Below are 27,407 nucleotides of genomic sequence, written 5' to 3'. Positions count from 1 at the left end.
CCCGCCTCATATATATGGCAGCGGGGAAGATGGGAATACACTTTAACCTTTTCGACGCCGACGACGGTTATATTTATCCGAACCGCAGGTCCAACGCCAAAGACGGATTAATCCGTCACAGACCACAGAGCAACATAGACCTACGCATATGCATAAAGTTCAATTTCAGTTTTGACACTTCGTCGAAAAGGTTAAATCGTAATCGTATGATCTCGTTATTGAGAATAAAACTTCAAATTTAATAAACAGATTGTATTACAACCCATACACATATCTCGCAATTCATTAACTGTAATATTACGGCTACGTTAATGTTATAATTACATCCACAGAAATATTATCAATATATGCCATTCATAATTATGACTAATAAAGTAGAGACTTTTGATTCACTTATTTATTGCATTTTTACAGGGGATTGTTTTGCACTGTCATTATACAATACAAGGTTTACATTACACGTTTTATACTACTGTATCTGTCCACCCCCTTATCTATATAAACCAGAATCTGTAAAAATATAAATACTACATATATTCATATTAACTACTTTGATTCAGTGAAAGGGTTCTTAGTTTTGTCACATTTAATATTAATTAAAAGAAATAATAGTCCTTGGTAAGCTTCTTTGTATGTAAGAAGAAAATTGCCTCCATTCAAAATAATGAGAAATAAGAATAAATCTGCCATCCGACATTGACCCTTTTATGTAGGATTCCCACCTTCGAGCAACACCGGCTTCCGACACATCGGAAGGGAGGGGCCCAAGCGATATCTCACCGTACAAATATTTCTGCCATTTTTCGCGGGGGGAAAGGTGCACACAGTCGCACTTCTCACACACTTACATACAAAATCCAATCTGTAATGACGACACAAATACATAGAAAATGACACACGTCAAAGACAAATCTTGCAAACCTCGATCTCTTTTTGTGTACGGACGAGTGACAAGTGTCACAACACGCACACTAACACATTTTCGTTGAAGTATGTTATTGTATTCTGAGATGTGAGAAGTCGGATTTGTCGCTCGACCGATCCGCAATTTGTACTGAGCGAGCAAAATCGATAAATCCAACAATTACATGAGACTAAAATATAATAATTGTGTTTGAATGTAATTAAACGTATGATATGTAAAAAAAAATATTACATGTGAAATGTAACACTTTCTTTTTGTAAATTTGATGTCCCCGACCTCTTTTTATAACAAAAAACCGAGCAAACAGGCATTTTTGTGCAGCAGTGTTCACGCGCGCGTCTGGACTCGGTCTAGTGAAAAATCCAAGTGCAACTAGTTTTATTACCCGCGCTAGATTAGATTGACGCGCTAATCTTGTACCTCGGCAGAGGGGAAATAGTGCGAATGCCGTCTCCCTTCCGTGTTGCTCGAAGATTCCCACCGACCGGCTGGAGTTGGGCCGCGCCGGAGCGCATTTTCAATGTGCCTAAACCATACATTATGCCTGGCAGAAGCGGTGGAGTCCGTCCCGCAGCCGGTCGCGTCCGCGAGGAGCCGACCGGCTCGCGGCCGTACAAATGTGACATGCGCGCCGACTCCGCCGGTTCGGTGGGAATCGTACCTACTTTAAAACGCGACTCTATGCTAATTGTTTACAGTGGTAGTACTTAGTGGTATTCATAATCAGAGTGAACGGACAGAAGTTTGAAAAATATTTTCTGTAAAAAAAAACAGAATCAAGAACTTGAAGTTAATACAATTCTACACGGGCAAATTTTTCTATACCATTTTGTCATAATATGGAACATCCTGCTAGAACAAAGCCCAAGTGCGAAAAATGCGGAAAAAGATCCGCTAACATTTTCTGATGGCAAAATTATTCAAATGGAAAATAAGATTTAATTTAATCAGTGGTTTACCAATAAAGAAAGGCAGAAAGTGCAGACTACGACTACACACACATTTACATTATTTTTGGAGTTATCGTTCCATTCTACATCGTTTTAATCCCGTATCTTAAAGGCCTAATAAACATGTGTATAAGCACTTTAGTTTACATTATTCCATGGATTATATGTATAGGTATATAGGTAATCATTCTAAGGCAATTAATGAGACGCTCGGATTTTACTATTGCTAAGTTTTTATTAAATAGTTCACTAAGGCAATTTAGCTGTTCAACGTTACTAGTAGTTAGGTACTCTGTTGCTAACAAGTGGGCAAATGTTTTATCAATTTTATAATACATTGATTGTTGAATCAATAAGTAACATTTAATTACAAAACAGTGGACTTAATTGTGTGCATTAACATTCAGGTTCCAAATTTAGTTAACAATCAGGCGGAGATATCATTGATGCCACTTTATATGTAAAAAAAATACGACTTATTAGAAACAAGTTACAGTGCGTGATTAATGTAGGTAGACAATTAATATCTAGACTTAGCCTAATAAAATGGAAATACGACGATTTTACCTTGAATTGACTAAACTCGACAAAGATACCGGCTTAAACATGTTAAATATAAAGGACGATCTTTGTACGCGGATTGAGCGCTACTATTACAATACTCGCCACAGCTAACCACCTCAATAACTCCATGAAATTACCCTGCACGAAGAAATCTGAAGACTAATCTAAGATAACACTTTAGGTACTATGTGGACTATACACGGAAAACATTCGTGTCAGAAACATTTGGGTCCAGTATTAGATATGGTGTGTCAAATACATATAACATAATCTTAGTCATATAATATAAAAATAGCAACATATGCGAAAACAGTTGCGAGCGCTCAATTTTTTTGTAAATAATTATATCAGGCTGTTACCTAACAGATCTTACAAATTCATTCACAGCAATTATGAAATCATATTATTAATTTACACGAAAAGACAAATACCAAGTACTCAAAACTGCTAGGTTTCTTTTATAGGTAGACACAAATTTAATTTAGTTTTATTTGCTAGTGGTCGGGAAAAGTATTTGCTGCTTTCCATCCCAGAAGGGTCCTTATGCTTCCAGCACAAGGACACTTCTCTGATGGAAAGTCACATTTTTACTTTGTATTTGTTGTACTTGGTAAAATTATTTTTAGTTTCTTTTGGCGTAAAAAGTAAATTTAATGTGAGTATTTTACAAAATCTTTCTATACCGTTCGCGTCGAATGACACGTAATATATTTGTAGACATTTTTTCATAAGTTTAGTTTATCACATTAATGTATTTCACATTTATTTTGGAGCATTTGACAGTAACAGAAAGTCACGTTCCGTTGCCCCGTTTGTTGCTCAGAGGGCCTGCCACTAACGTTATTCGCCGCCCTGTTACTCAAATGTGCAAAAGCAATAGAAAGAGAGAGTCAGATGACAAAATTTCGATTTGCTATGTCTACGGTAAGCCCTCAGGGGCCTTATTCAGAATCAACAAATACAAATGTAACATTTAAATAATAAAAATACGGTAAGATATATCATCGATTATTGTATTAATTTAGTCCACCCAAAAGAGACTCGAAGGAACAGTCATATGGACATCATTCGACGCGATAGGTATAAACATTTGTGTAAGTACTAGGAAGTTTACTAATTATCTTTTAGGAAGATATTTACAGGAAGAGTAAGAGTGATAAGATACAATACATCCCATGTTATCTCTCCTACTCTTCAGTGTAACTACTAAGTCGTAATTTATCGGAGACTTTTAAACCAGAAATTTAAAGTATACATCCTAAAAATGTGAAGGCCCGCAACTTACTCGCGTGCCTCTTAAAAAGTTTACAGGATTCCTATCTGGATACCTTAAATCAAATCGATTAATTTAGACGCAATGGAAAAAAAATGATTCATGAAATTAAACTGTTATATGAGCAATGGATACCTATTGATTCAGTATGAACAACAGAATTGCAAGAAATTTTCCAAAGGATCTCAGCAGAAAATATGCAAAAAATCGGTATCTATAAGATAACTTGATTCCTAGAATCCTTTTAAGAGTTCATAATACATTTAAGAGCCATAAGTTACTATGATCGATATTAGATATCCGCAAAATAAAAATAAGATAGAAAAAAGCTTATAACTAAAAAGGCGGTATAACAACCTTATTTTTTGGCCTCGAGGGGGATTGCGGTTTTTGTTGGGAGCTATATCTTAACATTTACGTGTATAATATAATATTAATATAGATGTTCGAGCGCCTACAGCTAACAACATACTTAAATAATAAAACTCGGTGATCCTCGCGGTCTGCTTTTAACACATTCATTGCCACCCAGCCAAATAAGACATCCGCGCCAGGCCACAATAATTTCGTCATATAAAGCAGTAGTACCACGATCCCGACTATCGGGTCGTCCGACCTGGGAACGAAATCATAAAATACCCGATAGTCGGGTTTTCGGCACTGAATGTGTTAAATATTTAGGTAAGTACCTAATTCAGCGTCAAGTTTTTGGTTAAAGAACTTTCATCGCGTATATAAACTACACTTCGTAGAATAATTAACAATATTGCTAAATCCTAATAGTAAAATAAAAAGAGGGCATCTTGAGCCAGATTTAAGTAGTGATTCTATCAATGCTCGTTTGATAAAACTGGATATGTTAACTTAAAGCAATAATATTTCAATCATTGTCATAATTAAAATTAGTTCGGCCGACATTTTAAAATTAATAATCTTAATCTAATGTTTATATTAACTCGAAGCTCAAAACGACGGGTACAATGATTTGATAAGTTAAAACATTCTTACACTATTCCTTAAACGAGATACCCTCAGATGGTTTATTAGGGCCTCTATTGTTTCCCAAAAAGTTTTAAGTCATAATGTATTGTTTGTCTGCATTTTCGTTAGTTATAATTTGTTTGGTTCAGAAACGCGTAACTTTTCAGGATTGCCATAAAACAAACCTAATGTAACCCATCTATAGGATAACCTTACGAAAATCCTGAAAAGTTTTTTACGGTTTCAGTTTTAGGACTAATGATAATATGACAAACAATACCTTATGACTTAAAATTTTATGTCAAACAAAGGGACCCCGTTTTATTAGCGTTATTATATGATTCTTATTACAACTTTCGAAAATAGTTCATTATCTATTAAGAATAATATTTGACAGTGATTCCGGCGATACAAGTGAAGGTCTTTTAACGCAGTTTGAAGTGCACTTACGTCTAATAATGATTATTTCCCTTGTTTAGATTCATAATTAAATTTATAATAACTTATTATAATATTTCTAAATGATGAATATTGAATCGAGAGTGCAAACACTCCTACACTAGACATTTGGCAGGCATTTAAGTAACAAGAATAGCACAGCAGATTTCCCACGAAAAACAATCGTAAAATGATAGCAATTATAACATCCAGCGACGATAATGCAGGCGCGGTTCCACAATAGCCGATACGATATCTGAACTGAACCCACATAATATTCCACATACATCGTCACTACTTTAAAAAATCTCGTATCTCGCACTGCTACTCAAAGTTAAAACGCAGTATAGTCGTATCATCGAGAGCGTGGAATTGCATATGTAGTAGTATTGTTTGTTTACAGGCATTCTATATTTGAATTTTCTATTTTCTTGTACTATCAGCATACAACCACTACAAATGCAATTCCATCTTCTCGATAATTCAACTATAACTCTGTATGCATCCCATACATAGTTACAACATTTTTCTTTTGATTGACAGAACAAGATACGACGTTTTTTCAAAGTAGTCACCATATATCTTATTGATCAGGCGGCTTAGCACGGTCGCGTTTTTATCCCTTGTCACCATGCCTGTCACGTTCTAACAAGTATGTAAGTGCGAAAAGGACGCGCATAGTGATAGTCGATAAAAATGGAACCGTGCTGAGCCCGCAGGTTTCGATACGATTATTGCAGGGCAATGTGAAACCGCCCTGACACGTTCGCGAATCGTCACCGATATTCCTGCAGTCACAAAACAAGCGAAGAACTTGTTTAAATGTTACATAAAAATAACGCGAGATGCCATTTCCACAACATAGTTTGCTACTTAAGACTAAATAAAATAGAAAGAGGCTCGCAATGAGTAGAACTTATAATTCGATATAACTTTTTTGGAAATATACTTGGAAACAATTTAACTTACTTTATTTGTACAGTACGAAACTATTGCGCGGGAGATTGAGATCGAATAAACGTAAGCCAGAGCATACTATTGATAACAGCTGCAAAAATATGCAAACAACTTAAAAACATGATGACAAGTATATATTTTAACTGCCATATTTTCAGCAACAATTGTATTTCACTAAGTTTAGTTAGATATCATGATAACATAGATCATATCACTAGACTTATATCATCATACCTATCCCGGTCGATATAAGTCTAGTGAACATAATATATATTTTGACCAAAAATAAAAGGAATGGGTCTCTTTCCCATTCGATCTTACAAAAATGAGGCAGATTCGGAGGGGAGAAGGGAGAATTGCTTTAAGAATAAACCGAGATTCAGATAAAATGAATTTGTGACCAATTAAAAGGGGTGATCAATATGTAAATAAGGCTCATTACTTTGTATGTAGCAGATACATATGAAACGCAAGTAGCGCGCGTACACTTACACGCCTGCCTCTGTACCCGACAATAATACTAATACTTATTGACTGAAAACAGTTCACACTGAACTCGAGAATTGCCTTGTTAAGGATTTCACTGTTGAGCATCTAAGGTCAAAATGACGCCTTCAAATGGCCATTCATTCTGGGTGTTCAGTATTAAACCACGTCACCCAAATTCACAGTGAAATTTCTAATATTGATACATAACATTATATTATTATTACTTAGAGTACTAATTCCATTGAAAGTGATACGACCCATAGAGTTGCTTGGTTACATTAAGGCTGATTAAAAATTATCTAGTTACATCGTTCTTAAAGGCACACGATAACTGCAAAGAGAAACGATTTGTGGATAAATCAATGAATCAATAAATGTACAAAAATAGCTGATATGGGCACCGGCTGCTTAGATCACGCCTCGACCAGTTAACATTGCACTGCTAGCCACTGTACGTGGACGGTCGACGCCAAACATTTATGCATGATTCCCACCGACTAATTATCACCACAAGGTCATAGCCATAGTGAATCAAATAAGGTTGATTTTTGTTTAATAATTTTTAAGTAATAAGTGAGTTTTGCTTGTCACCTGACGATATATGTATAGGTTTTTGACCTTATTAAAAAGAAGATGCAAAAAAGTAAACATATGATTGTACGACCACATCCAGCTCGCCATTATATAATTTATTTAATATAACCTAGGGTGTCACTACTTCAGCATTTACATTAAGACCTTATATATGTTTAGCAACGTCATAGTTGGCTGTAACGTTGAATAAGTCCAGGGCCGGATTAAGCATATCGGGGCCCCTAGGCAGTGCGGGGCTCGGGGCCCCCTACAGTCAATTCTGCACACATATTCAGTACAGGGATATAAGTTTGCGTTTTTAATTTCAATCTTCAGGCGTCGGCCGAGCCGATCCAAATCGAACGATGTCTTTTTCGCTCTTATTGCGTGGACATAAAGCTTTATTCTATCGGTTTTTGCCGATTCCGCGTCGCATCAAGTGTGGGGAGAGCCCTTTAGGCTTAAGGCTAATTCCCAGTGAAATACCAAAGATGAGCTTCAGCGTCACTTTCCTATCTACCTCTAATGGCAAATTTTAAGCGAGGCTAAAGGCTAAGCTCAACTAGTGCCACAAAGTTGATTTTCTCAATAGTTAATATTTTGCGAGGCTGAACAGCGATTGTCCGACCATAAGACCAAACGCCGAGCCACATGATTAGAATCAACCTAATAATAAAGAATTTCCATATGTTAAAATAATTTAAATTACTAGAGTTGGACCAGGATAAGCATGATTGCACTCGCAGTGCAAGTTTTATTTTTAACGTCAAATTTCTATGAAATTATGACGTATGAATGGTGCTTGCGCTGCGTATGCTGTCGGGATCGTTGCGGACTTTTCTTGGTCTAACTCTATTCATTCACTAGTCAAGATAACATGTAGATAATACAGGGTCAACTAAATAACCAAAAATAAACGCGAGCGAGCCCGAAATTTTTTGTTAACAATATCGCAAATTGTGAAAGCGTGTTAAAAGGGCGAACCAATGAACCAATGTCCACTGTATTATAAAGCGAGACCGCAAGCCGAGCTTGGCGCAGCGAGGCCAAAGGCTAAGCTGAAGTAGAGGAGATGTGGAACACAAACCAATGGTAAATTGAGGTAAAAAGTGAGGCTGAAGGTCGAGCATTCCTACGAAAAACTGGGGACACGTTCATCTTCTTTCTTTTTATTTGTTTTAATCAATAGTCCTCGTGATTCTGAGTCGAAATAACCAAAAAAGTTGTTGGTTGTTCGAAAAAAAGTGAACCATTTTTCCTGAAACACCCTATTATTACAATTTTACAACAAGTACGCAGAATACGCCCCGTAAACTGTAACGTATTGCTTCAATTTTATTACAGTAGGTATTTCATTAATTTAAAGAATGGATCGAAATAAAAAATAACAAAACATACTCATTATTATAAGAATAAAAAATTTACTCATGAATTTTGACCCTATGGAACAAAATTTTATTTGGTGCGCGCTGAGCCGCCGGGGCCCCCTAGCCGAGGCGGGGCTCCTTGGCAGTTGCCTACTTTGACTTAGGGTTAATCCGGCCCTGAATAAGTCACACTAATATAATGAAGAACAATGAAAAGGGGTCATTTTCTATGGAAATTCTCTACAATGTCGTTTTCATTGCTCTTGAGTGTAGCTTCACGTCACGTGGAGCCTGTGTATGCCTTATAACTCCCATAAAGTATATTACTTTCGACGTATCACGTAATCTAATTATAAATAAATCGCGTCCAAATCTGCCGAAAAATATTACGGGTCAATATATTATATTTTTGTCACTTTTCGATTCGCTGATTGGTCATATTAAAGCAACTTAATTGAGGAGCTCGACTGGCACTTGAGCCCACAGCGGCGCACTGTCATACGACCCGTACTTCATCTATTGTGCATAGCGTACGCCGCAGCGGGTTTCCGCCTTAATGCGAGGTGAGCCTATACATTTTTCCATTTGACTTAAAATTAATGTAATTAGTGTAAGTGTCGCTCTAGGCTCGGGCCCACCTCACCTTAACCCTAGTATGCACGCCGTGGCTTGTGCAGGGCGTGTCTAGGCGAAGTACATGACCTTCTTGGTGACGGCGTGCACGGTGATGGCGCGCGCCATGGCGCCGGGCGTGCGGTCCTCGCTGCAGGCGGACTGGTGCGAGCCTTCTCCAGAGTCGTGCTCCTGTAATAAACAAACCAGAGTTGTAATTCTTAGGTTTTCAGATGACGGCGTGCGGGATTTAGGAAAATTTTAAAACAGGATGTGATACCGTACTTTACGCAACCTATACCACATATTGTGTCATCAGGAACTGATTAGCGCCAATATCACATCTACCGCCTCTGCGATTGGTCACGAATGTTACTAAAGAGGCAAAAAAACCCTAGGCATTCGCTTTCACCTCACTGCTCCATGCACGAATATTGCAATATTATATTACTCATCATTACATATTATTTTTTACTATTTTTCTATGTACACATGTAAGAGTTTGTCATTAAAAGTATTAAAGAGTTATTGCCATTATTGCTACTAAATCGGATCCAAAAAGCTACCAGCCAAACCTGAGCCAACTGCGCTAAAACAAAATCATGTAAGTAAAACATGTATCTTGTTGTGTATTATTAACGCTAAGTTTGCAAATTTCGGACGGCTGTCTGCGTTTTCTCAAAAACCAGGCCTAAAAAATTACGTTGGTGCTAAACGACGTCACTAGCATCGCAGTAGCATCAATAATGACAGGAATTTTACTGGTACGAGTACTGCCTTCAGTCAGAGGGGTAGTGTACGTTCTCTGGTAATCCTACCTTCTCGACCAGATGGTAGCGGGCGCGGAAGGCGACGAGATGCGCGTAGTACGCAGGCGCGGGGATGGACACGGAGCGCGTGCAGCGCACGTACGTGTGGCACAGCTGGTACGTGAGGCACTGCAGCTCGTCCGACCCGAAGTGGTTGTCGTCCCACAGCACGTGGTAGTGGGACGGTCGCGACGTGCCCTGTTGAAACAAAATAAATTAACATCTCATAATAGTGAAGGTTTCTATAAACCCACGAATGTCGTAGGAATTGAAAAGCAAACTCAATTTTGAAGTTCGATTGAGCGCAAGGATGAGTGAGCAAAAGATTTTCATTTCCTTCACAACCTGCAGCGTAGATTAGATGTGCATGCTCCCGCATTCGACAAGCCCGTGCTCAAACCATGGCACTCTCCAGTATTGCCAGCATTGTTTATGTTAAGCAAATTAGCTCTCCATAGTACCTTTACACATGAACAGAAGAGCTTCAATTGATCTTTTAAATCTGTTGTATTTGATAGGTCTTGTTAAAGTTGTGGCGAGGATGCTGGCCGACTTGCCCGGGCGTCCTGTGCTCGTACCTGAATGCCCTGATGCGAGCAGAGATAGAAGTCGAACTCGGTGGGGTGCGTGATGCCCGAGGTCGACGGTGGTGCCGGCGGGGATGTTGCCCGACTTGCCCGGCCGTCCTGTGCTCGTACCTGAATGCCCTGGTGCGAACAGAGATAGAAGTCGAACTCGGTGGGGTGCGTGATGCCGAGGTCGACGGTGGTGCCGGCGGGGATGTTGCCCGACTTGCCCGGCCGTCCTGTGCTCGTACCTGAATGCCCTGGTGCGAGCAGAGATAGAAGTCGAACTCGGTGGGGTGCGTGATGCCGAGGTCGACGGTGGTGCCGGCGGGGATGTTGCCAGACTTGCCCGGCCGTCCTGTGCTCGTACCTGAATGCCCTGGTGCGAGCAGAGATAGAAGTCGAACTCGGTGGGGTGCGTGATGCCGAGGTCGACGGTGGTGCCGGCGGGGATGTTGCCAGACTTGCCGGACTGCTCCTTCTTGTCGGCGCAGAACAGCCGCGTGTGATGCCGCTTCTGGACTACGATGAATGTGATGCCCGGCTTGTATTCCGCCTCCAACTGTGCATAGATAGATATTAAAGTAGGCTTGCTTTTAGAGGGGTCGATCAGTCTGAGTGGAGAAAAGCAACCAACTAGCAAAGCTATTTAAAAATATTTATGTTTGTGGCTCGACTCTCTCGACTCTAGACAGATACTGATTACTTGATCAACTATAACAAAAAAACTTAATAAATGAATGCAGGAGAATGTTGAGTGCAGTCCCTCCGATTCCGATTTTTTACCGGCGCACCTTCCCATTCTTGAGCTATAGCTAGTGATCTGCGCCTCCTTGCCAGTCGCGGACTGTCGTTACGTTACGCGTTGATTTTTAAATTGATTGGGGCGTCTCTTATTTTGCTGCAGAACCTATTATCTGCTCCCAGGAGATGTCATAGCACCAAATTTCACACATTAAAAAGAAGTGGGCCCAATAAGTTGCCCTGCGGAACCCCAAAATGTACTGGTAGAGTCCCTTACTTACGTCCAAATCAACGTTCACCAAAAGTTTTAGGAGTGTTAAGATGGCTTCTGAACCAGCCCATTCCAATTTAATCAAACCCCCTGTCAGCTTTCAATAAGATTGTTTAATAATATCCTGAACTCAACTGTATTAAACGCTTTGGCCAGATTCAGAAAATTTCCACTATAATATCGATTTAGATTGTAGAACATGATCAGCTCCTGCACCATGCTGCTCTAACTGTCTACGACATAACCTGGACCTACAACACCCACCTTAATGCACGCCTCGCGCACAGCGGTCAGCTCGTGCTGCAGCACGTGTATGAACTGCCCCTCGGAGATGCCGTCGCGGTACATGATGATGCGGTGCGGCTTGAACCCGCCCGTGCTCTTGTAGAACATGATCAACAGCTCCTGCACCATGCTGCTCCAACTGTCTGTGACGTAACCTCGACCTACAACACCCACCTTAATGCACGCCTCGCGCACAGCGGTCAGCTCGTGCTGCAGCACGTGTATGAACTGGCCTTCGGAGATGCCGTCGCGGTACATGATGATGCGGTGCGGCTTGAACCCGCCCGTGCTCTTGTAGAACATGATCAACAGCTCCTGCACCATGCTGCTCCAACTGTTTGTGACGTAACCTCGACCTACAACACCCACCTTAATGTACGCCTCGCGCACAGCGGTCAGCTCGTGCTGCAGCACGTGTATGAACTGGCCTTCGGAGATGCCGTCGCGGTACATGATGATGCGGTGCGGCTTGAACCCGCCCGTGCTCTTGTAGAACATGATCAACAGCTCCTGCACCATGCTGCTCCAACTGTTTGTGACGTAACCTCGACCTACAACACCCACCTTAATGCACGTCTCGCGCACAGCGGTCAGCTCGTGCTGCAGCACGTGTATGAACTGGCCTTCGGAGATGCCGTCGCGGTAAATGATGATGCGGTGCGGCTTGAACCCGCCCGTGCTCTTGTAGAACATGATCAGCTCCTGCGCCATGCTGCTCCAACTGTCTGTGACGTGACCTCGACCTACAACACCCACCTTAATGCACGCCTCGCGCACAGTGGTCAGCTCGTGCTGCAGCACGTGTATGAACTGGCCCTCGGAGATGCCGTCGCGGTACATGATGATGCGGTGCGGCTTGAACCCGCCCGTGCTCTTGTAGAACATGATCAGCTCCTGCGCCATGCTGCTCCAACTGTCTGTGACGTGACCTCGACCTACAACACCCACCTTAATGCACGCCTCGCGCACAGCGGTCAGCTCGTGCTGCAGCACGTGTATGAACTGGCCCTCGGAGATGCCGTCGCGGTACATGATGATGCGGTGCGGCTTGAACCCGCCCGTGCTCTTGTAGAACATGATCAGCTCCTGCGCCATGCTGCTCCAACTGTCTGTGACGTGACCTCGACCTACAACACCCACCTTAATGCACGCCTCGCGCACAGCGGTCAGCTCGTGCTGCAGCACGTGTATGAACTGGCCCTCGGAGATGCCGTCGCGGTACATGATGCGGTGCGGCTTGAACCCGCCCGTGCTCTTGTAGAACATGATCAGCTCCTGCGCCATGCTGCTCCAACTATCTGTGACGTGACCTCGACCTACAACACCCACCTTAATGCACGCCTCGCGCACAGCGGTCAGCTCGTGCTGCAGCACGTGTATGAACTGGCCCTCGGAGATGCCGTCGCGGTACATGATGATGCGGTGCGGCTTGAACCCGCCCGTGCTCTTGTAGAACATGATCAACAGCTCCTGCACCATGCTGCTCATCTCGTGAACTATCTCTTGTCTGCAATTTGACCTTGACATGCATAACTCGTACACGGGAGGAGTATTACAACAGCTGATGGCAAGCGAATTCGAATATGATATAATGATATATATTGATGATAAATACTGATGAATGGTAATAATTCCGATTTTGTCGCGAATTTTAAATGCCAATAATTTTCTATCAGTCAAATTGTGATAAAGTCGATTCTTTCTGTTTTAATTAGGTAAATCTGTTTCTTGCGAGATAATTAATAATTTTACTCATTTTAAACGGGTTGTTTCAGTTTAATGAAAAAGTACGCGTTATAGCCAAAACAATTCAATACCTAGTATATTTTACCTCCCCATCAAACTTCACAGTTTGGCGAGTTTTATGTAATTTATAAAATGTATTTTAGTTTATCATGAATAAAAGATTTAAAAAATATATATTTTGTTACTTTCGTTGCTAGAGTTAGACCAAGCAAAACAAACAATAATTTAGTTGCAAAAAAGTGACTCTGCAAGTGTTATTTAAACGTCATCATTTCAAAGTTTTACATTTAAAATAACTCTTCAAACACTTGCATAGTCTGGGTTATCAAAATCGCTGCCACTTAGCTTGGTCTAACTCGGTAACTCGGTGGTATTTGTGAGGTCAAAGAGGAGGATAATTTTATTCAAACCAGTAAACGTTTGTAATTGGGATAATCTTGAGATAATTCTCTTAAATATAGCAGTACTTTATACACGGTGTAACATGACGAAACCGAATAATTTTAACAGCGTATTCCTGATAGAGCCAAAAATGTCCTATAAACTTTTTTGAAAATCGCCTAGTTTCAGAGTTATTACCAATTAAAAAAAAAATAGTTTTTATTGTTACATAGTGCAAAACGCCTTTTTGATGGCGATGTTGCTACTATGGGACGTAGTCTAAATATCCTTATTGATAGATGTCAAAAAGTGACAATAACACTTTGCAAAAACGAAGTTTTACGAAAAAAAAGTAAAAATCCATTTTAAGTGAAATTTTAACCAATAACATTTACTTTTTATGTACAAATACATCCAAAAAATTTAAAAAAACCAAACTAAAAAAATTTTTTTTGGCGAAATTGACCTAAACTCATATTACATTTTTTCCTTCTTTAGACCTCAGAAATGCGTGGTTAAAATCTTTCGCATTCCTCGTAAACACCAAGTATAGCATGCATTTTTCTAACAGTATACATTCTGTATAAAATAAATTAAACAAAAATTTACTAATCTAAGAAAGAAAGGACTTTGTGTTCCGGTTAAACCAGATAAAGCGAGGCGAATTTAAAAACCAATGAAACTACATTTGTAATAAAATTTAAAAAAGCCACAAGCGTTCCGCTCATCGGTATCGTGTGAAATATACATAATAGTCCATCAAAAGCCATAAGCGAAAAAACCCGGGCTTGGCGGGTTAACGCATTAGCCGGCCAGGCCCGGGATTTAAGCTTACGATTCCCGATCTTCGTAATTGAATGACCTGTGTTGCTGCACGCGCACCGTGGCGGCGTACCGCGACGGGTGCGCGTCCATGCTGCCGACCACCGCCGCGATCGAGGGCTTCTTGTTGTCGCCCGCCGGCGGGTGCGTCACGTCCACGCCCAGGAAGATCACCGGCTCGTTGAATACCTGCACATACACGTTACATAGTGTCCAAACTAATCAGTTTTATTATTGGTGTCCGTAAATTAGACACAAAGTTTAACTTGTAGGTACGCCAATTCTCCTCACGTTGTGTTCGCATAGGTCCATTAAAGTCGTACCTACCTATTCTTACTTATACCGAGTACCTAAGGTGCCCAACAGAATCACGTTTGTTTAAAAGGAAAATATAAATCATGCCCGCAAACGTCACGCCATGACGCCACCACAAACTCAGCGCTCGCGGTTCTAGCTATAAAGCTCGGTTTTCCTAGGATAGCTGTGCCGTCATATAGCGGCCGTCTCCATACAAAATAATACGGCTAAATATGGATGTCGTAGTGTTTTGTATGGAGACGGCCGCTATATGACGGCACCGCTATCCTAGGAAACCAGAGCATATACAGCATATCACTCTCGCAGTGGTGAGTCCAGAGGGCTGTTATTACCCGTTCGTTTCAAGTTGGCCGACCGCGCCCGTTACATAATATTCGTCACAGATACAAAAATGTCGACAAAAAATTATGTCGTAGTTAATTTTTTAATGCCTTTCTTTTTCACAATTTTTGTGATTGTATAAAATATAAGTAATAATTAATAAAAGTAGTCGAAAGCTGTGGTAGCCGAGTGGATAAGGCGTCAGAGGGGGTGGAGCAAGGAATCCGGCCGGAAGGTAACAGCCAACTTGAAGCGAACGGGCAGTACTTGTGGAAAAATACAGTCTGTGCAATCTATATTTATTATGAAAGGTTCACGGTCGTGTGTAAATATTAACTGACTTTCCTCTTAGATAAAGTCCATTACGTTATTTCGCAGTGTGAGTACGAGAGGAATTTAGATGAACCGTGACATTCTTTAATAGACAATAGCCTATTCATCAATTGAAATGTTTTTCTTAGTTTGGTTAACTAACAAAAAAAATTGATGGCTAGTGACTGTATTATGGTAAAACCTTTTTTTGTCTGCCAAGAAATAAATAAATATATATCAAAAAAGAAATATAACTGCGATGGAGGCAGAAACGGCATAAACGACGTCAAGTTGACCATGACCACCTCGTGAGGAGAACTGTTGCCGACCTGCTTTAGCTAGCTAAACTTCTGCTATGTACATAATATATTTATTCTAGTTATTAGACGGTAATAGCCTCTTACCTTAGGGCGCAGTGACGGCACTAGGATGGAGTTAATGCCGCCCAGCTTGACATTGATCTTGAGGCACAGGTTGCTGAGGGTTTGCGGAGACGTTTTGTTCACGTTCTTGGCCTGCACGCACTGCGTCGCCATGCCGAGCACTGTGTCGCCGACACGCTTTACTTCCGCTATGGACATGTATTTGTTTATTAGTAAACAATTATATCTTATCTATGAATGTCATTATTATATAAAGAAGAGAATGCCATCAGCAAATACAAAATTCCTTTATATGATTTATTTGGCCACGTTCACCTGCTTACAGTAAAAGGTGACTAAAAATGTTCTCCATTGTTTTTTTCGTCTTATTTTGTTGAGAATAAAATGGCAATGGCAAAGAGGCGTGTAGTCTTGACGCAAATGGATTTGAGCAAAAAGTTGTGCAAAGTTTCTTGCCTCATTGCATTAACCCTTTTCGCTTCACATAGGTCTAATGCTTAGAGCATGACTATGGACTGACGTTTATCTGACATGGCTATTTGTACGTTACGTACAAATTAAGTACTAATAGCCATACATTTGACGTGCCACTCCCCCGCAAAAATCGGCAGACTGTTTTGTACAGAAAATGACAGCCAAGGCGTCTCCAGTTACTAAATGCTTTAAGGTCTAAAGTTTCTAAAATTAAGCCTATATCTTTTAACAAGAAGTCTCGGTCAGTTGTGTTGCGCACATAGGTCAATACCTATGTGCGCCTACCTACCTATTTACAATGTAAAGGGATAATGTAAGAATGTGTTGTACCGTAAACGGGCGTCTTCCCGGGCAGCACGACAACAACGAGCTGCAGCTGCACGAAGGTGGACTTGAGGTACTTGAACATGGGCTCCACCTGGTCGGGCCCCGTCGCGTACTTGCAGAAACACGGCTGCCCGATGATCGGCATGCCCGCGTCGTTTGAGATCTTTTGCAGTTGCTGGGTGAAGTTTCTGAACGAATAATTTGTGAATTAGATGGTGTTGGAAAATAAGAGAGCGGTCGGAATCCGTCGGTCGGATCCGTTTAGAGATCAATTTAATAGTGCTCAGTACGTACCACGGAGGTATAACTAAAACTAATTAGTTCTACGATCAAAAAGTGCGGACTAAAAGTGGGTATCAAACCCAAGAACAGTGTCTCACTTCAAACAAGTTACCATGTTGACATATTGATTTTTGTCATGTAGACATTACGGTCAAATGTCTCAATACTGTTAAAAACTCCACAAATCAAAACGAGACGACGAGATACTCCGTTTTTTGTATACCTTTATGTTGGGTACACATCGAACGACCAGGTTTAGCCCGTCCCGATCAATGTGAATCGTACATAATTAATAGGGAATATTACGCGAAACTCTGCGTAGGGGGCAATACTACCACAATCCGTCACAATCTGGGGGCCTACCGAGAAGCCGGAGAGTCGAATTTTGTTGTCTAACCTCTCTATCACTCTTACGCATTCGAGCGATAAAGAGGCGGATAGCTGAATTTCGATTTTCGCGTTTCCCGGTAGGCCCTTGTCAACAAACTGCATTGATGCATCAATGTCATTTTATTGTCTATGAAAACATGTCAAAAAAACAGTTTAAAGCACAGTATATATAAGTTACTCTATGGTTTACTAGAGGCGCTAGTGCTGCACTCTGGCGTCAGAACACTGCAGTAATACCCTCTATTGTACTACGTACTTGAGCGCGTCCTCGCGCACGGTCCGCTGCGGCGCGAAGCAGGCGATGGCCCACACGCGGATCTCCACGCCCATGAAGAACTGCTTGCCGCGCATGTCCCACACACCCTGGTTGGGTAGCGCCTGTTTAACAGGAACGAACGCAAACCAGTTAGCCAACATGTTCATTGAAATTAAAGAAAAAAAATCTCTAGAAAATTTATATTGATTATCCTTTAACCTACAACTAAAATCTGTTCACTAAATTAATGCTGATTAGTTGTTCTTCTACATGAGAATACACATAAGTAGGTTGGTTAGGTTTAGTTACCGTTAGATAATAGTTTGTGTACAGTTATTTGTACGACATTATTTAGAAGTAAATACTTGAGAACTTATACTGCTGCGTCAAGTGCATTAATGCCTAGCCTCGTGCCGCCCAATGTATATTAGGATGTACACTCCATTTCAATAGAATATCAACCTTCATTAAAAACAAACAAATTAGCATTTTATTTGTGTCATAAAATTTTCGAACAAATGAAATTCAATTTAATTTAAAAAATACAACTAGATTCAAATTTCCTTAGCTGTAATTCTGGCGGCACATGGCTAGACATAATTCTGTCATTGTTGTATATCGAATTGGTCGTTGTTGATCGCTGGAGAGACCATGTAGATACGTATAGCATAATCACGTTACCGAGTCAAAGGTAATTAATCCTCTTATTCATAAAACTTTACGGGCCTGATTTAGTTAAATTATGCGTTATCCCTTCCTTACAAATACATAAGTCAAAATGACAGATAAGGACAAACGATTATTAGCTAATTGAGGTTTGTAGCGCGTTTATGAATAAGGGGGTAAATCAATAAATCAAATAAGCGGTAATGTCAGCAAAAAAAGTTACTAAGTAACAAAGTATTTAAAAATATGTATACACGTAGTAGCCCGCCCGGTAGGTCGGCCCAGATACCGCTGGGGAGACAGTGTGGAAGCGGATCTGCGTCAGCTTCAAGCCGATAATTGGCAGGAAACGGCGCAGAATCGGGAAAAGTGGCATGCTCTCGTTTCGGAGGCCAAGATCCTCTTTGGATCGCTGAGCCATATTAGTTAGTTATACACGTAGTTGCTCATTTAACAATGTCCTGTACATGCTAAGTTCAACAAGTGTTCATCTCCCTTCCCTATCTAATTGTAGTATAGTATACACCACGAAACGTTGCACTACTGCGTGCACGCTCGACGATGACGCCGACCGCCGTACATCTGTTTTACCCTCGTAAGACCCAAGCCAATTTTTGCGCTTTTGAATTTGGAACTTTCTTTTATTTCTATAAGAGTTCAAAACTCGAATTTAATTTGTACTTGTACAAGTACGCGGGGACTTACGAGGTTGTCGAGGTTAATCAAACCAACACAGTGAAACAGTACAGTGTCGCACGCACCTGTCCGCCGAGCGACGAGACGCGGCCGCCGTACTGCAGCTTGGGCGGCGGCAGCACGCGCCCGCGCACCTCCATCATGTTGTTGGAGATGGTCAGCCCGAACTCCTTCACGTACAGGTCCGTGTTGAAATTCGCGCGGCGCACTAAGTTGTTGATTTCACGCTCCCTGTACAGGTGTAAATGATTCCATTCAGTTTGAATTGAACAACTATCGAATCGACTAACCTCTGGAGCTTATAACTTAAGACAACGCGTGATCCCCACACATACACAGTCCGGTTTCTAAGTTCTCTTTCATGATGCAATGCAATGTCTTTGGACGAGTATATGGAATTTTGTGTATGTAATATTTTATGATGTATGTAATAATTTGTGTACAAAATCCGTGACTGGTATGCACTGGGTAGAAAATGATAGCGTACGAAGTTAACAGTAGACTAGACATAAAAATTCAAAATCGCTCTCCTTCTTGATTCGACTGGCAAATCATATTACTTTTTGGCAACCGGGTTTTTTAACCTAATTAGACCCCGCTGAATCCGACTTTGCCGGTTGCTCGATCGAAATCTTGACCGGAAGTGAGATATTTGACATTAAAGGTCCCTTTATCGTAAATAACTCTTAAACGGTGGCGCATAGCAAAAAATGTTCTATTACTGTAATCTGCATAAAATTGCCTACAGAAAGATTCTGTACAATTTTTCGCTAGGAACAATATTCAAAGAGATATTAACGCGGGAAATTTAATTATAATCACTTCTAAGGTCCCTTTTTTTAGTTTTTCGTAAATAACTCATAAACGGTAGCCAATATCAAAAAATGTTCTTAAACGATAATAATCTACACAAAATTTTGAACAAAAAAGATTCAGTACAGTTTTCGCAGGGATCAATATTTAAAAAGATAATAAAGAGGGAAAGTTCTAGTATAATAAATTCTAAGTTTCCTTGTTTTTATTTATTCGTTAATAATTTGAAAAGTATGACTCATAGCAAAAAAAAAATCTTATACATAAATAACAAACATAAAATTTCTTACAAGAAACATGCAGAACACTTTTCGCTAGGATCAATATTTAAAAGACAAAGCAGCGGGTAAGTTATAAATAATCAATTTTAAAGTCCCTTTTTAGTTTTTTGTAAATAACTCGTAAACGGTGTCCCATAGCAAAATAGGTTTTTAAGAATAAATTATCTACATAAAATTTCCTCCAAAAAATATCTCGAACACTTTTCTCTAGGATCAATATTTAAAGCGATATTAAAGGAAGAAAGTTAATTTCAATCTATTCACAGGTCACTTTTTTTAGTTTTTCGTAAATAACTCGTAAACGGTGGCCCGTTGCAAAACAATATTATACATAAACATTAAACATAAAATTGTCCACAAAAAAGGTTCTGTACACTTTTACGCTACGATCAATATTTAAAGAGGTATTAAAGGGGGTAAGTTAATTGTAATCAATTTCCAGGTCCCTATTTTTAGGTTTTCGTAAATGACTCGTAAAATAAACATACAAAATAGTTCTTTACCTATAGATGACAGGAAAACTTATTAGAAATATGGAGTCAAGCGTGAGTCGGACCAATTACTTAGTTTTTGAACCGACCCCTACAGGATTTTTAAAGGCAATTCACTCGCGTTTCACATATAAAAAATACATTGTTAAAAATTGGGCAATGTACGGAACCTTTGCAACGCGAGTCCGACTCGCGCTTGGCCGGTTTTTTCCTTTTGAGGTACGGAACCCTATAAACTAAAAAGAAGTGACATGTGAATTGATTGCAATGAACTTTCTTTCTTTAATATCGTTTCAAATATTGATCCCAGAGAAAAGTGTTCAATATGTTTTTCGTAGAAAATTTTATGCCGATTATTTATTTACAAGAACATTAAGAACTTATTTTGCTATGAGCCTTATTTTACGAGTCATTTACGAAAACCTAAAAATAGGGACCTGGAAATTGATTACAATTAACTTACCCCCTTTAATACCTCTTTAAATGTTGATCGTAGCGAAAAAGTGTACAGAACCTTTTTTGTGGACAATTTGTGACGTCCCACGGTCAAAGGTACCTTATGGCGGGTATGGAGTTATGCATACCCCAGTAATCTACAATAAATAAGCTATCGATAACACAAAAGATCAACCTTCTAGGTTGCGTAGTTACAGAGATATGATTTTTTGAAAATAATGTTGTGAAATGAGCAACTTTACGATAGAGAAGTTTTAAGTTTAGCCGCCTAAAAAACTATGTTCCTGAAGTAAGTTACATAGTTGACTACAAATAATAATACCTTTTATATCTGAGATTAAAAAAATATTGCGACTTGTTCTGTAATGCAAATAGAAACTTTTGATATCGACTGATTTATGTGTATACTAACCAATCTCTTGAAATTATAGTTTTATTTAATTTTCACGATTGATTGCAATGAGCTCTCAAGATTTAAATTTTATCTATTAGAAAACGACACTGACAGACAGTTTAAGCAAAAAACAATACCGATTTAGAGGTGAAAATGTATTTTCTGACTTTTTCATATAAAATCACAAAATTGAATATTTTTACTTTTAATGTGACACACAATCAATTTTTCTGAGCACATATGAAAGAAATTATGTCATTCAAATGAAATAAATCCTAAAACCCCAACTAAATACTATATTTAACCCCTTATGCCACTTTAAACTTACATAACAATAACAGTATTTGCTCCATACATTTACGAAAAGGTACCTTATGGAAATAAATCTAATAATACATCACTACAAAATATCAATCATATTACAGTTTATCTTTTATGAATAGAAAATATTAATTTACATTAAACTGCCCCAAATTTAATTAGTTCTTCGTCATAATAATCTTAAAAAAGACCAATAATTTGTATGTAATGAAAAGGTACCTTGTGATTAAGTTACATGATGAGGCATGATGATGATGGAACAGTTAGGATAAACTAATAATATTTTGGGGTTCAGATGGTATAAATCGTCTATTTCTTATCAATAATATATTTCGGTTGCTATTGAAGATAAGCGGCATTGAGGTTCAATGACCTCAGATATTCCATAAGGTAATGCGTCGGGTATTGGCATTTTTCAGCACCAACCAATGGCTGATTTACTGCATGCGACCAAACCAAATGAAGATTATTCTAGTTAAAAAAGACTTGACGAGAGTAACTTTGGTATAATAGCAGGCTACTTGGATTTGTGATGTCGGTCGATGTACGGTTATAATATTTGCGAGGCGCCCCAACCAGAACTGAAATTATCAAATTAGTTTTGCAGAATGCTAATACAGTTCAATACCAAACTTCTTTTCCCGTATTGACTAGTTTTTTTGGGAATTTTCAATCTTTTTTCCATAAGGTACCTTTTCTACTAAACTCTGAGACGACATTACTAGGCTTATAACTAACTTATAACAAAAAACAGGTAAACAAACGTTACGCATTAAGGTTTCAGATCACACAATAAAAAAAAATTGAGCATTTTTTCACCTCTTTACAAAACATTTCATATCTCCGAAACTAGAAACCCTCATAAGATACCTTTTCCCGTGGAACGTCACATTTTATGTTTAATGTTTATGTATAATATTGTTTTGCAACGGGCCACCGTTTACGAGTTATTTACGAAAAACTAAAAAAAAGTGACCTGTGAACTGATTGAAATTAACTTTCTTCCTTTAATATCGCTTTAAATATTGATCCTAGAGAAAAGTGTTCGAGATATTTTTTGGAGGAAATTTTATGTAGATAATTTATTCTTAAAAACCTATTTTGCTATGGGACACCGTTTACGAGTTATTTACAAAAAACTAAAAAGGGACTTTAAAATTGATTATTTATAACTTACCCGCTGCTTTGTCCTTTTAAATATTGATCCTAGCGAAAAGTGTTCTACATGTTTCTTGTAGGAAATTTTATGTTTGTTATTTATGTATAAGATTTTTTTTTGCTATAAATCATACTTTTCAAATTATTAACGAATAAATAAAAACAAGGAAACTTAGAATTTATTATACTAGAACTTTCCCTCTTTATTATCTTTTTAAATATTGATCCCTGCGAAAAGTGTACTGAATCTTTTTTGTTCAAAATTTTGTGTAGATTATTATCGTTTAACAACATTTTTTGATATTGGCCACCGTTTATGAGTTATTTACGAAAAACTAAAAAAAGGGACCTTACAAGTGATTATAATTAAATTTCCCGCGTTAATATCTCTTTGAATATTGTTCCTAGCGAAAAATTGTACCGAATCTTTCTTGTGGCAATTTTATGCAGATTACTTATGTAATAGAACATTTTTTGCTATGCGCCACCGTTTAAAAGTTATTTACGAAAAACTAAAAAAAGGGACCTTTAATGTCAAATATCTCACTTCCGGTCAAGATTTCGACCAAGCAACCGGCAAATTCGGATTCAGCGGGGTCTAATTAGGTTAAAAAACCCGGTTGCCAAAAAGTAGTATGATTTGCCAGTCGATATCGATTTTATGAAAAATAAAACCAGTCTACAGAGCGCTTTTTGAAATAGGTACGCATTTTGTTGCACTCAGTGCAACAGTTTTGGCGACTTTTAAGTATCATTTTAAAGAAATATGTTCTGATGAATTTCTTATTTCTGGTATTTATGCTGCATACCCATTGATTGCAGCGTAAAGTGCGCGGCTATTTTTAGATAATACTTATGAATTGACCTAACTAAGCTATTCCTGCAATCACAGGTTTAAAACATGACAAGGATATTCATCAGTTTACATAAAAACATAATTGTTAAAGTGTTTGTAAATTTCCACAACAGTTTTATTTCCTGCTAATGTTATCAATAGTAGTAATGTTAATTTCCTTTTAATATTTTCTTTAACAATGCCAAAAATTTCCTCAAAACATACCTATCGGGTGCCGAGCGGGCCGTGGCTTTGATCATGGTAGATGTTTGCATGTCCGTCAGTTTCTTGATACATCTCTGTCCCGGGACAATGTTGCACACCTCCAGGGGCAAGTATGTGTGCTTGTGCTCCTGTCCGACTTGCAGGCAGGGTAAATGTGGATATCTTAACTTCATTTTGTATTTGTCTAGGAAATATTTCGCGACTGTACATTCAACAGTTTGTCCATTCTCTAGTTGCAACGGGAATCTGTGGAATAAGGGATTTTATTATTAATTTCAATCAAAATGAATAAAAAAAAAATTAAGAACAATAAGAACAAATAAACTGATGCAATCTACAAACCACAACTATTTAAAAAAAATTAAGTTATTTCTATTGTAAATAATAATATACTGACTATAACTTCCTCATAGAAAAGGAAGTAAGTTTTTTGTAACATAATAACTTATTAACATCATATGATATTGTCATCATTTAATTTAAAATATATTGAGTGGGCCCTGAAACTACTATTTATGGCCCCCTTTTTAAAAAGGCCAAGAGGTGGGTCCCGAATTTGGTAGTTTTTGATAGGTGGGTTGGAGCCCAGTAAACTCAGGGAACCACTGAACTAGAGTAATTAACTAGTCAAGGAACTTAAGGATAACAGCTGCAACTATTATTGCTACAGAGGGTACAGATTCTTATCAGGAACACTATAAACATAATCAATACATTTCGTTATCTATAGGACAGTAAAACACCACATTTTTGGTAATAAAACTATGAGGAAATGTTTGATATATACTTACGATTGCATTTGTGCCGGCCGCCGCGTTACATTGCATACGCGGTATTTCCTCTTCATGGTGCCACAGTGAGTGATCTCGATTTTCAAACCCTTTATTTCTTTTGTGAATTTCACTCTTTGTGAATCAGTCAATGGTTTTCTTTGGTCATTAATATCTCGAATGTCTAATACTTCACACATAAACTCTATGACAGGCTGGGCCTTGTAAAATGCAGTGGCGGATACTGAAAACAAATATTCAAATATAGTTAATTTCGTCGGGTGACAAGCAAAAGTCACTAAGTACCACCACAAGTTCATAGCCATAGTGAACCATATTAGTACTAAAAGAAGGTCGATTTTTGTTTAATTTTTTTTAGTATAGTTGAATTATCGAGAAGATGGAATTGCATTTGTAGTGGTTGTATGCTGATAGTACAAGAAAATAGAAAATTCAAATATAGAATGCCTGTAAACAAACAATACTACTACATATGCAATTCCACACTCTCGATGATTCAACTATAATTAGTGACTTTTGCTTGTCGCCTGACGATTTATAACTTAACAACTAAACTTTCATGGCTCAATAATCTTTTTCTGTTTGTTTAGTAAGGATAGTGGTGTAACATTGCCTTAATGGGCTTATTTAACTAAAACATGTGCTATAAAATTTATATTTGTAGATTAGTTCAGAATCATAAATTAAAATATAGAACCATTTCAATAACCTATTACTAAAGTTCTAGGATGAGAAGTATTACAAAATATTAGTTGATAAACATCAGTAAGTAAATATGTAGTTTATAAACAAAATATTAGCCGAGTATCTCACCATCAATATTAAGCATCATTTTCCATTGGCTTGGTCTCACTGACTGGTGGAAACCAAACCAGACTTCTCGGCCACCACCCAGAGGATGATAATAGCCTTCTGGTGACGAGAAGAATGAGCGCCCAACTGGGGTGTACATCATTGATGGTAGGTGCCTCATTACTACATCCAATGCTAAAATGGCATCATATGGTATCTGTCTTGTTCGACCTTCTAAAGCCTCTTCTAAAGCAAACAATGAAACCTGAAATAAATAGTGACATTATCAACTTCCAACATCACACTGAACTCATGTAGCAGCTCACATCATACAAACAAGGAACAAGAATTTAGCAACTTTGTTAACATATTAGGATATATAAAAAGTTATAATTTTTTATTTCCACAAAAATGAATAAAATAATTTAGTTTGTCAGTTTAAGATGAAATTATTAAAAAAATAAATTCAAAATTTGCAATTCTATAATCAGCAATTCATTAGAAGATTAACAATCGCAATGTTAACAATCATGGATAAATATACTAATCAGAAATAAAATGAATATATGAAATGACAATTACCTGAGCTACCCATTTGATTGTCACACGAAAAACTCTGTCCTTGCCTTCTCCAGGCAAGATGACTTCCAGTTCTACTCTGTCATTGCCAATCGGCAGAGGATCTCTTGTGTACAGGTTATTCCTGCCATCAAACACTGGCTTGAGGGCACCAAATATCTTATTATAACAATGAACCATAGTCTCTACAATTTCTCTATTCACCTAAAAGAACACATTTTGTTTTGATTACAACATTGTTTACATAATATTTCAATTAATCTCAAGATATCAGAAATCATTTAATGGGCTGATATATTACCTTTCGTGGACACTTATCTGGTTGTATATTAACATCATAGTGATGCACATATCCTCTCGGCATGGATATTTGAAAGTGATTTGCTCTAAGCATGATGGGCCTCCCCTCGTGGCCGAGATTGGGACGACGCGGGCATGTGAGCACGGGCAGGTCGGGCGGCGGCGCGGCGACGGGCGACACGAGCGCCATGGTGCCCGTGCCCGGCGCCACGGCGGCGCCCGGCGTGCCCGTGGTGGCCGCCGTGCTGGCGGCCCCGGGCGCCGTGCCCGTCGTCCCCGCCGTCGTGCTCACCCCTCCCGACACACCCACTGCACCACCACTCGTTTCCCCCGCTGGAGCTACACCAAATAATTCAGATTTGAACACCATTCACCAAAGATACACAATTATAATATGTAAAGGTTTATGCTACATAATGGTAATATTTAGGGCAATCAAACAAAGGACGTGCTTCTTTAGTAGCTTAAAAAGCGATCACTTAAACATGTGTATACTAACGTTGACCAACGGGGTACATCTTGTTTACTGATTAAATTAACGAAAAGTGTAAAATTAACAAATGTACAAGCTCCTCGTGCTGAATTTGCTATAATGTGATCAATTAACGATGTGGATAATGTCTGCTACAAATTGACGTCTCTGCGTTGATTTGACAATTATTCGACCATAGAGCAAATGTCTTCGATGCTCGATGATATGTTAAGGTTCCTGTATACGAACCAATCTAGATTTCTATCCATTATTTTTTTTGACATTATGACCAGCGGATATGGTATTATGATCCGGTCGTGT

At 38.8% G+C, this 27,407-nt stretch overlaps 2 protein-coding genes and 1 long non-coding RNA gene across 3 annotated transcripts in view; 1 reads left to right on the top strand and 2 right to left on the bottom strand.

Moving 5' to 3' along the window:
- LOC134789834 (tumor protein D54) overlaps positions 1–27,407 on the top strand; it is a 222,948-nt gene that overhangs the window by 17,145 nt on the left and 178,396 nt on the right. The window lies entirely within an intron of this gene.
- Positions 238–5,714, bottom strand: LOC134789848 (uncharacterized). The gene is made up of 2 exons (XR_010144126.1): positions 1,407–5,714; positions 238–722 (listed from the first exon to the last, which is right to left on the bottom strand). It is a non-coding gene; the product is annotated as an uncharacterized LOC134789848 (long non-coding RNA).
- On the bottom strand, positions 8,619–27,356 carry LOC134789846 (protein argonaute-2). The gene is made up of 15 exons (XM_063760511.1): positions 27,114–27,356; positions 26,616–26,953; positions 26,318–26,518; positions 25,757–26,000; positions 24,944–25,166; positions 24,153–24,398; positions 19,244–19,409; positions 17,817–17,938; positions 16,892–17,076; positions 16,109–16,275; positions 14,794–14,942; positions 13,134–13,311; positions 10,875–11,066; positions 9,948–10,136; positions 8,619–9,321 (listed from the first exon to the last, which is right to left on the bottom strand). The coding sequence occupies exons 1-15, from the start codon at positions 27,130–27,132 to the stop codon at positions 9,202–9,204; spliced, it is 2,739 nt and encodes a 912-aa protein (XP_063616581.1). The 5' UTR covers positions 27,133–27,356; the 3' UTR covers positions 8,619–9,201.

The sequence above is a fragment of the Cydia splendana genome, chromosome 4 (assembly GCF_910591565.1).
Source record: "Cydia splendana chromosome 4, ilCydSple1.2, whole genome shotgun sequence".
Lineage (NCBI taxonomy): Eukaryota > Metazoa > Arthropoda > Insecta > Lepidoptera > Tortricidae > Cydia > Cydia splendana.
Note: the sequence above shows the minus strand (reverse complement) of the source record. Positions and strands in the feature narration are given on the sequence as shown.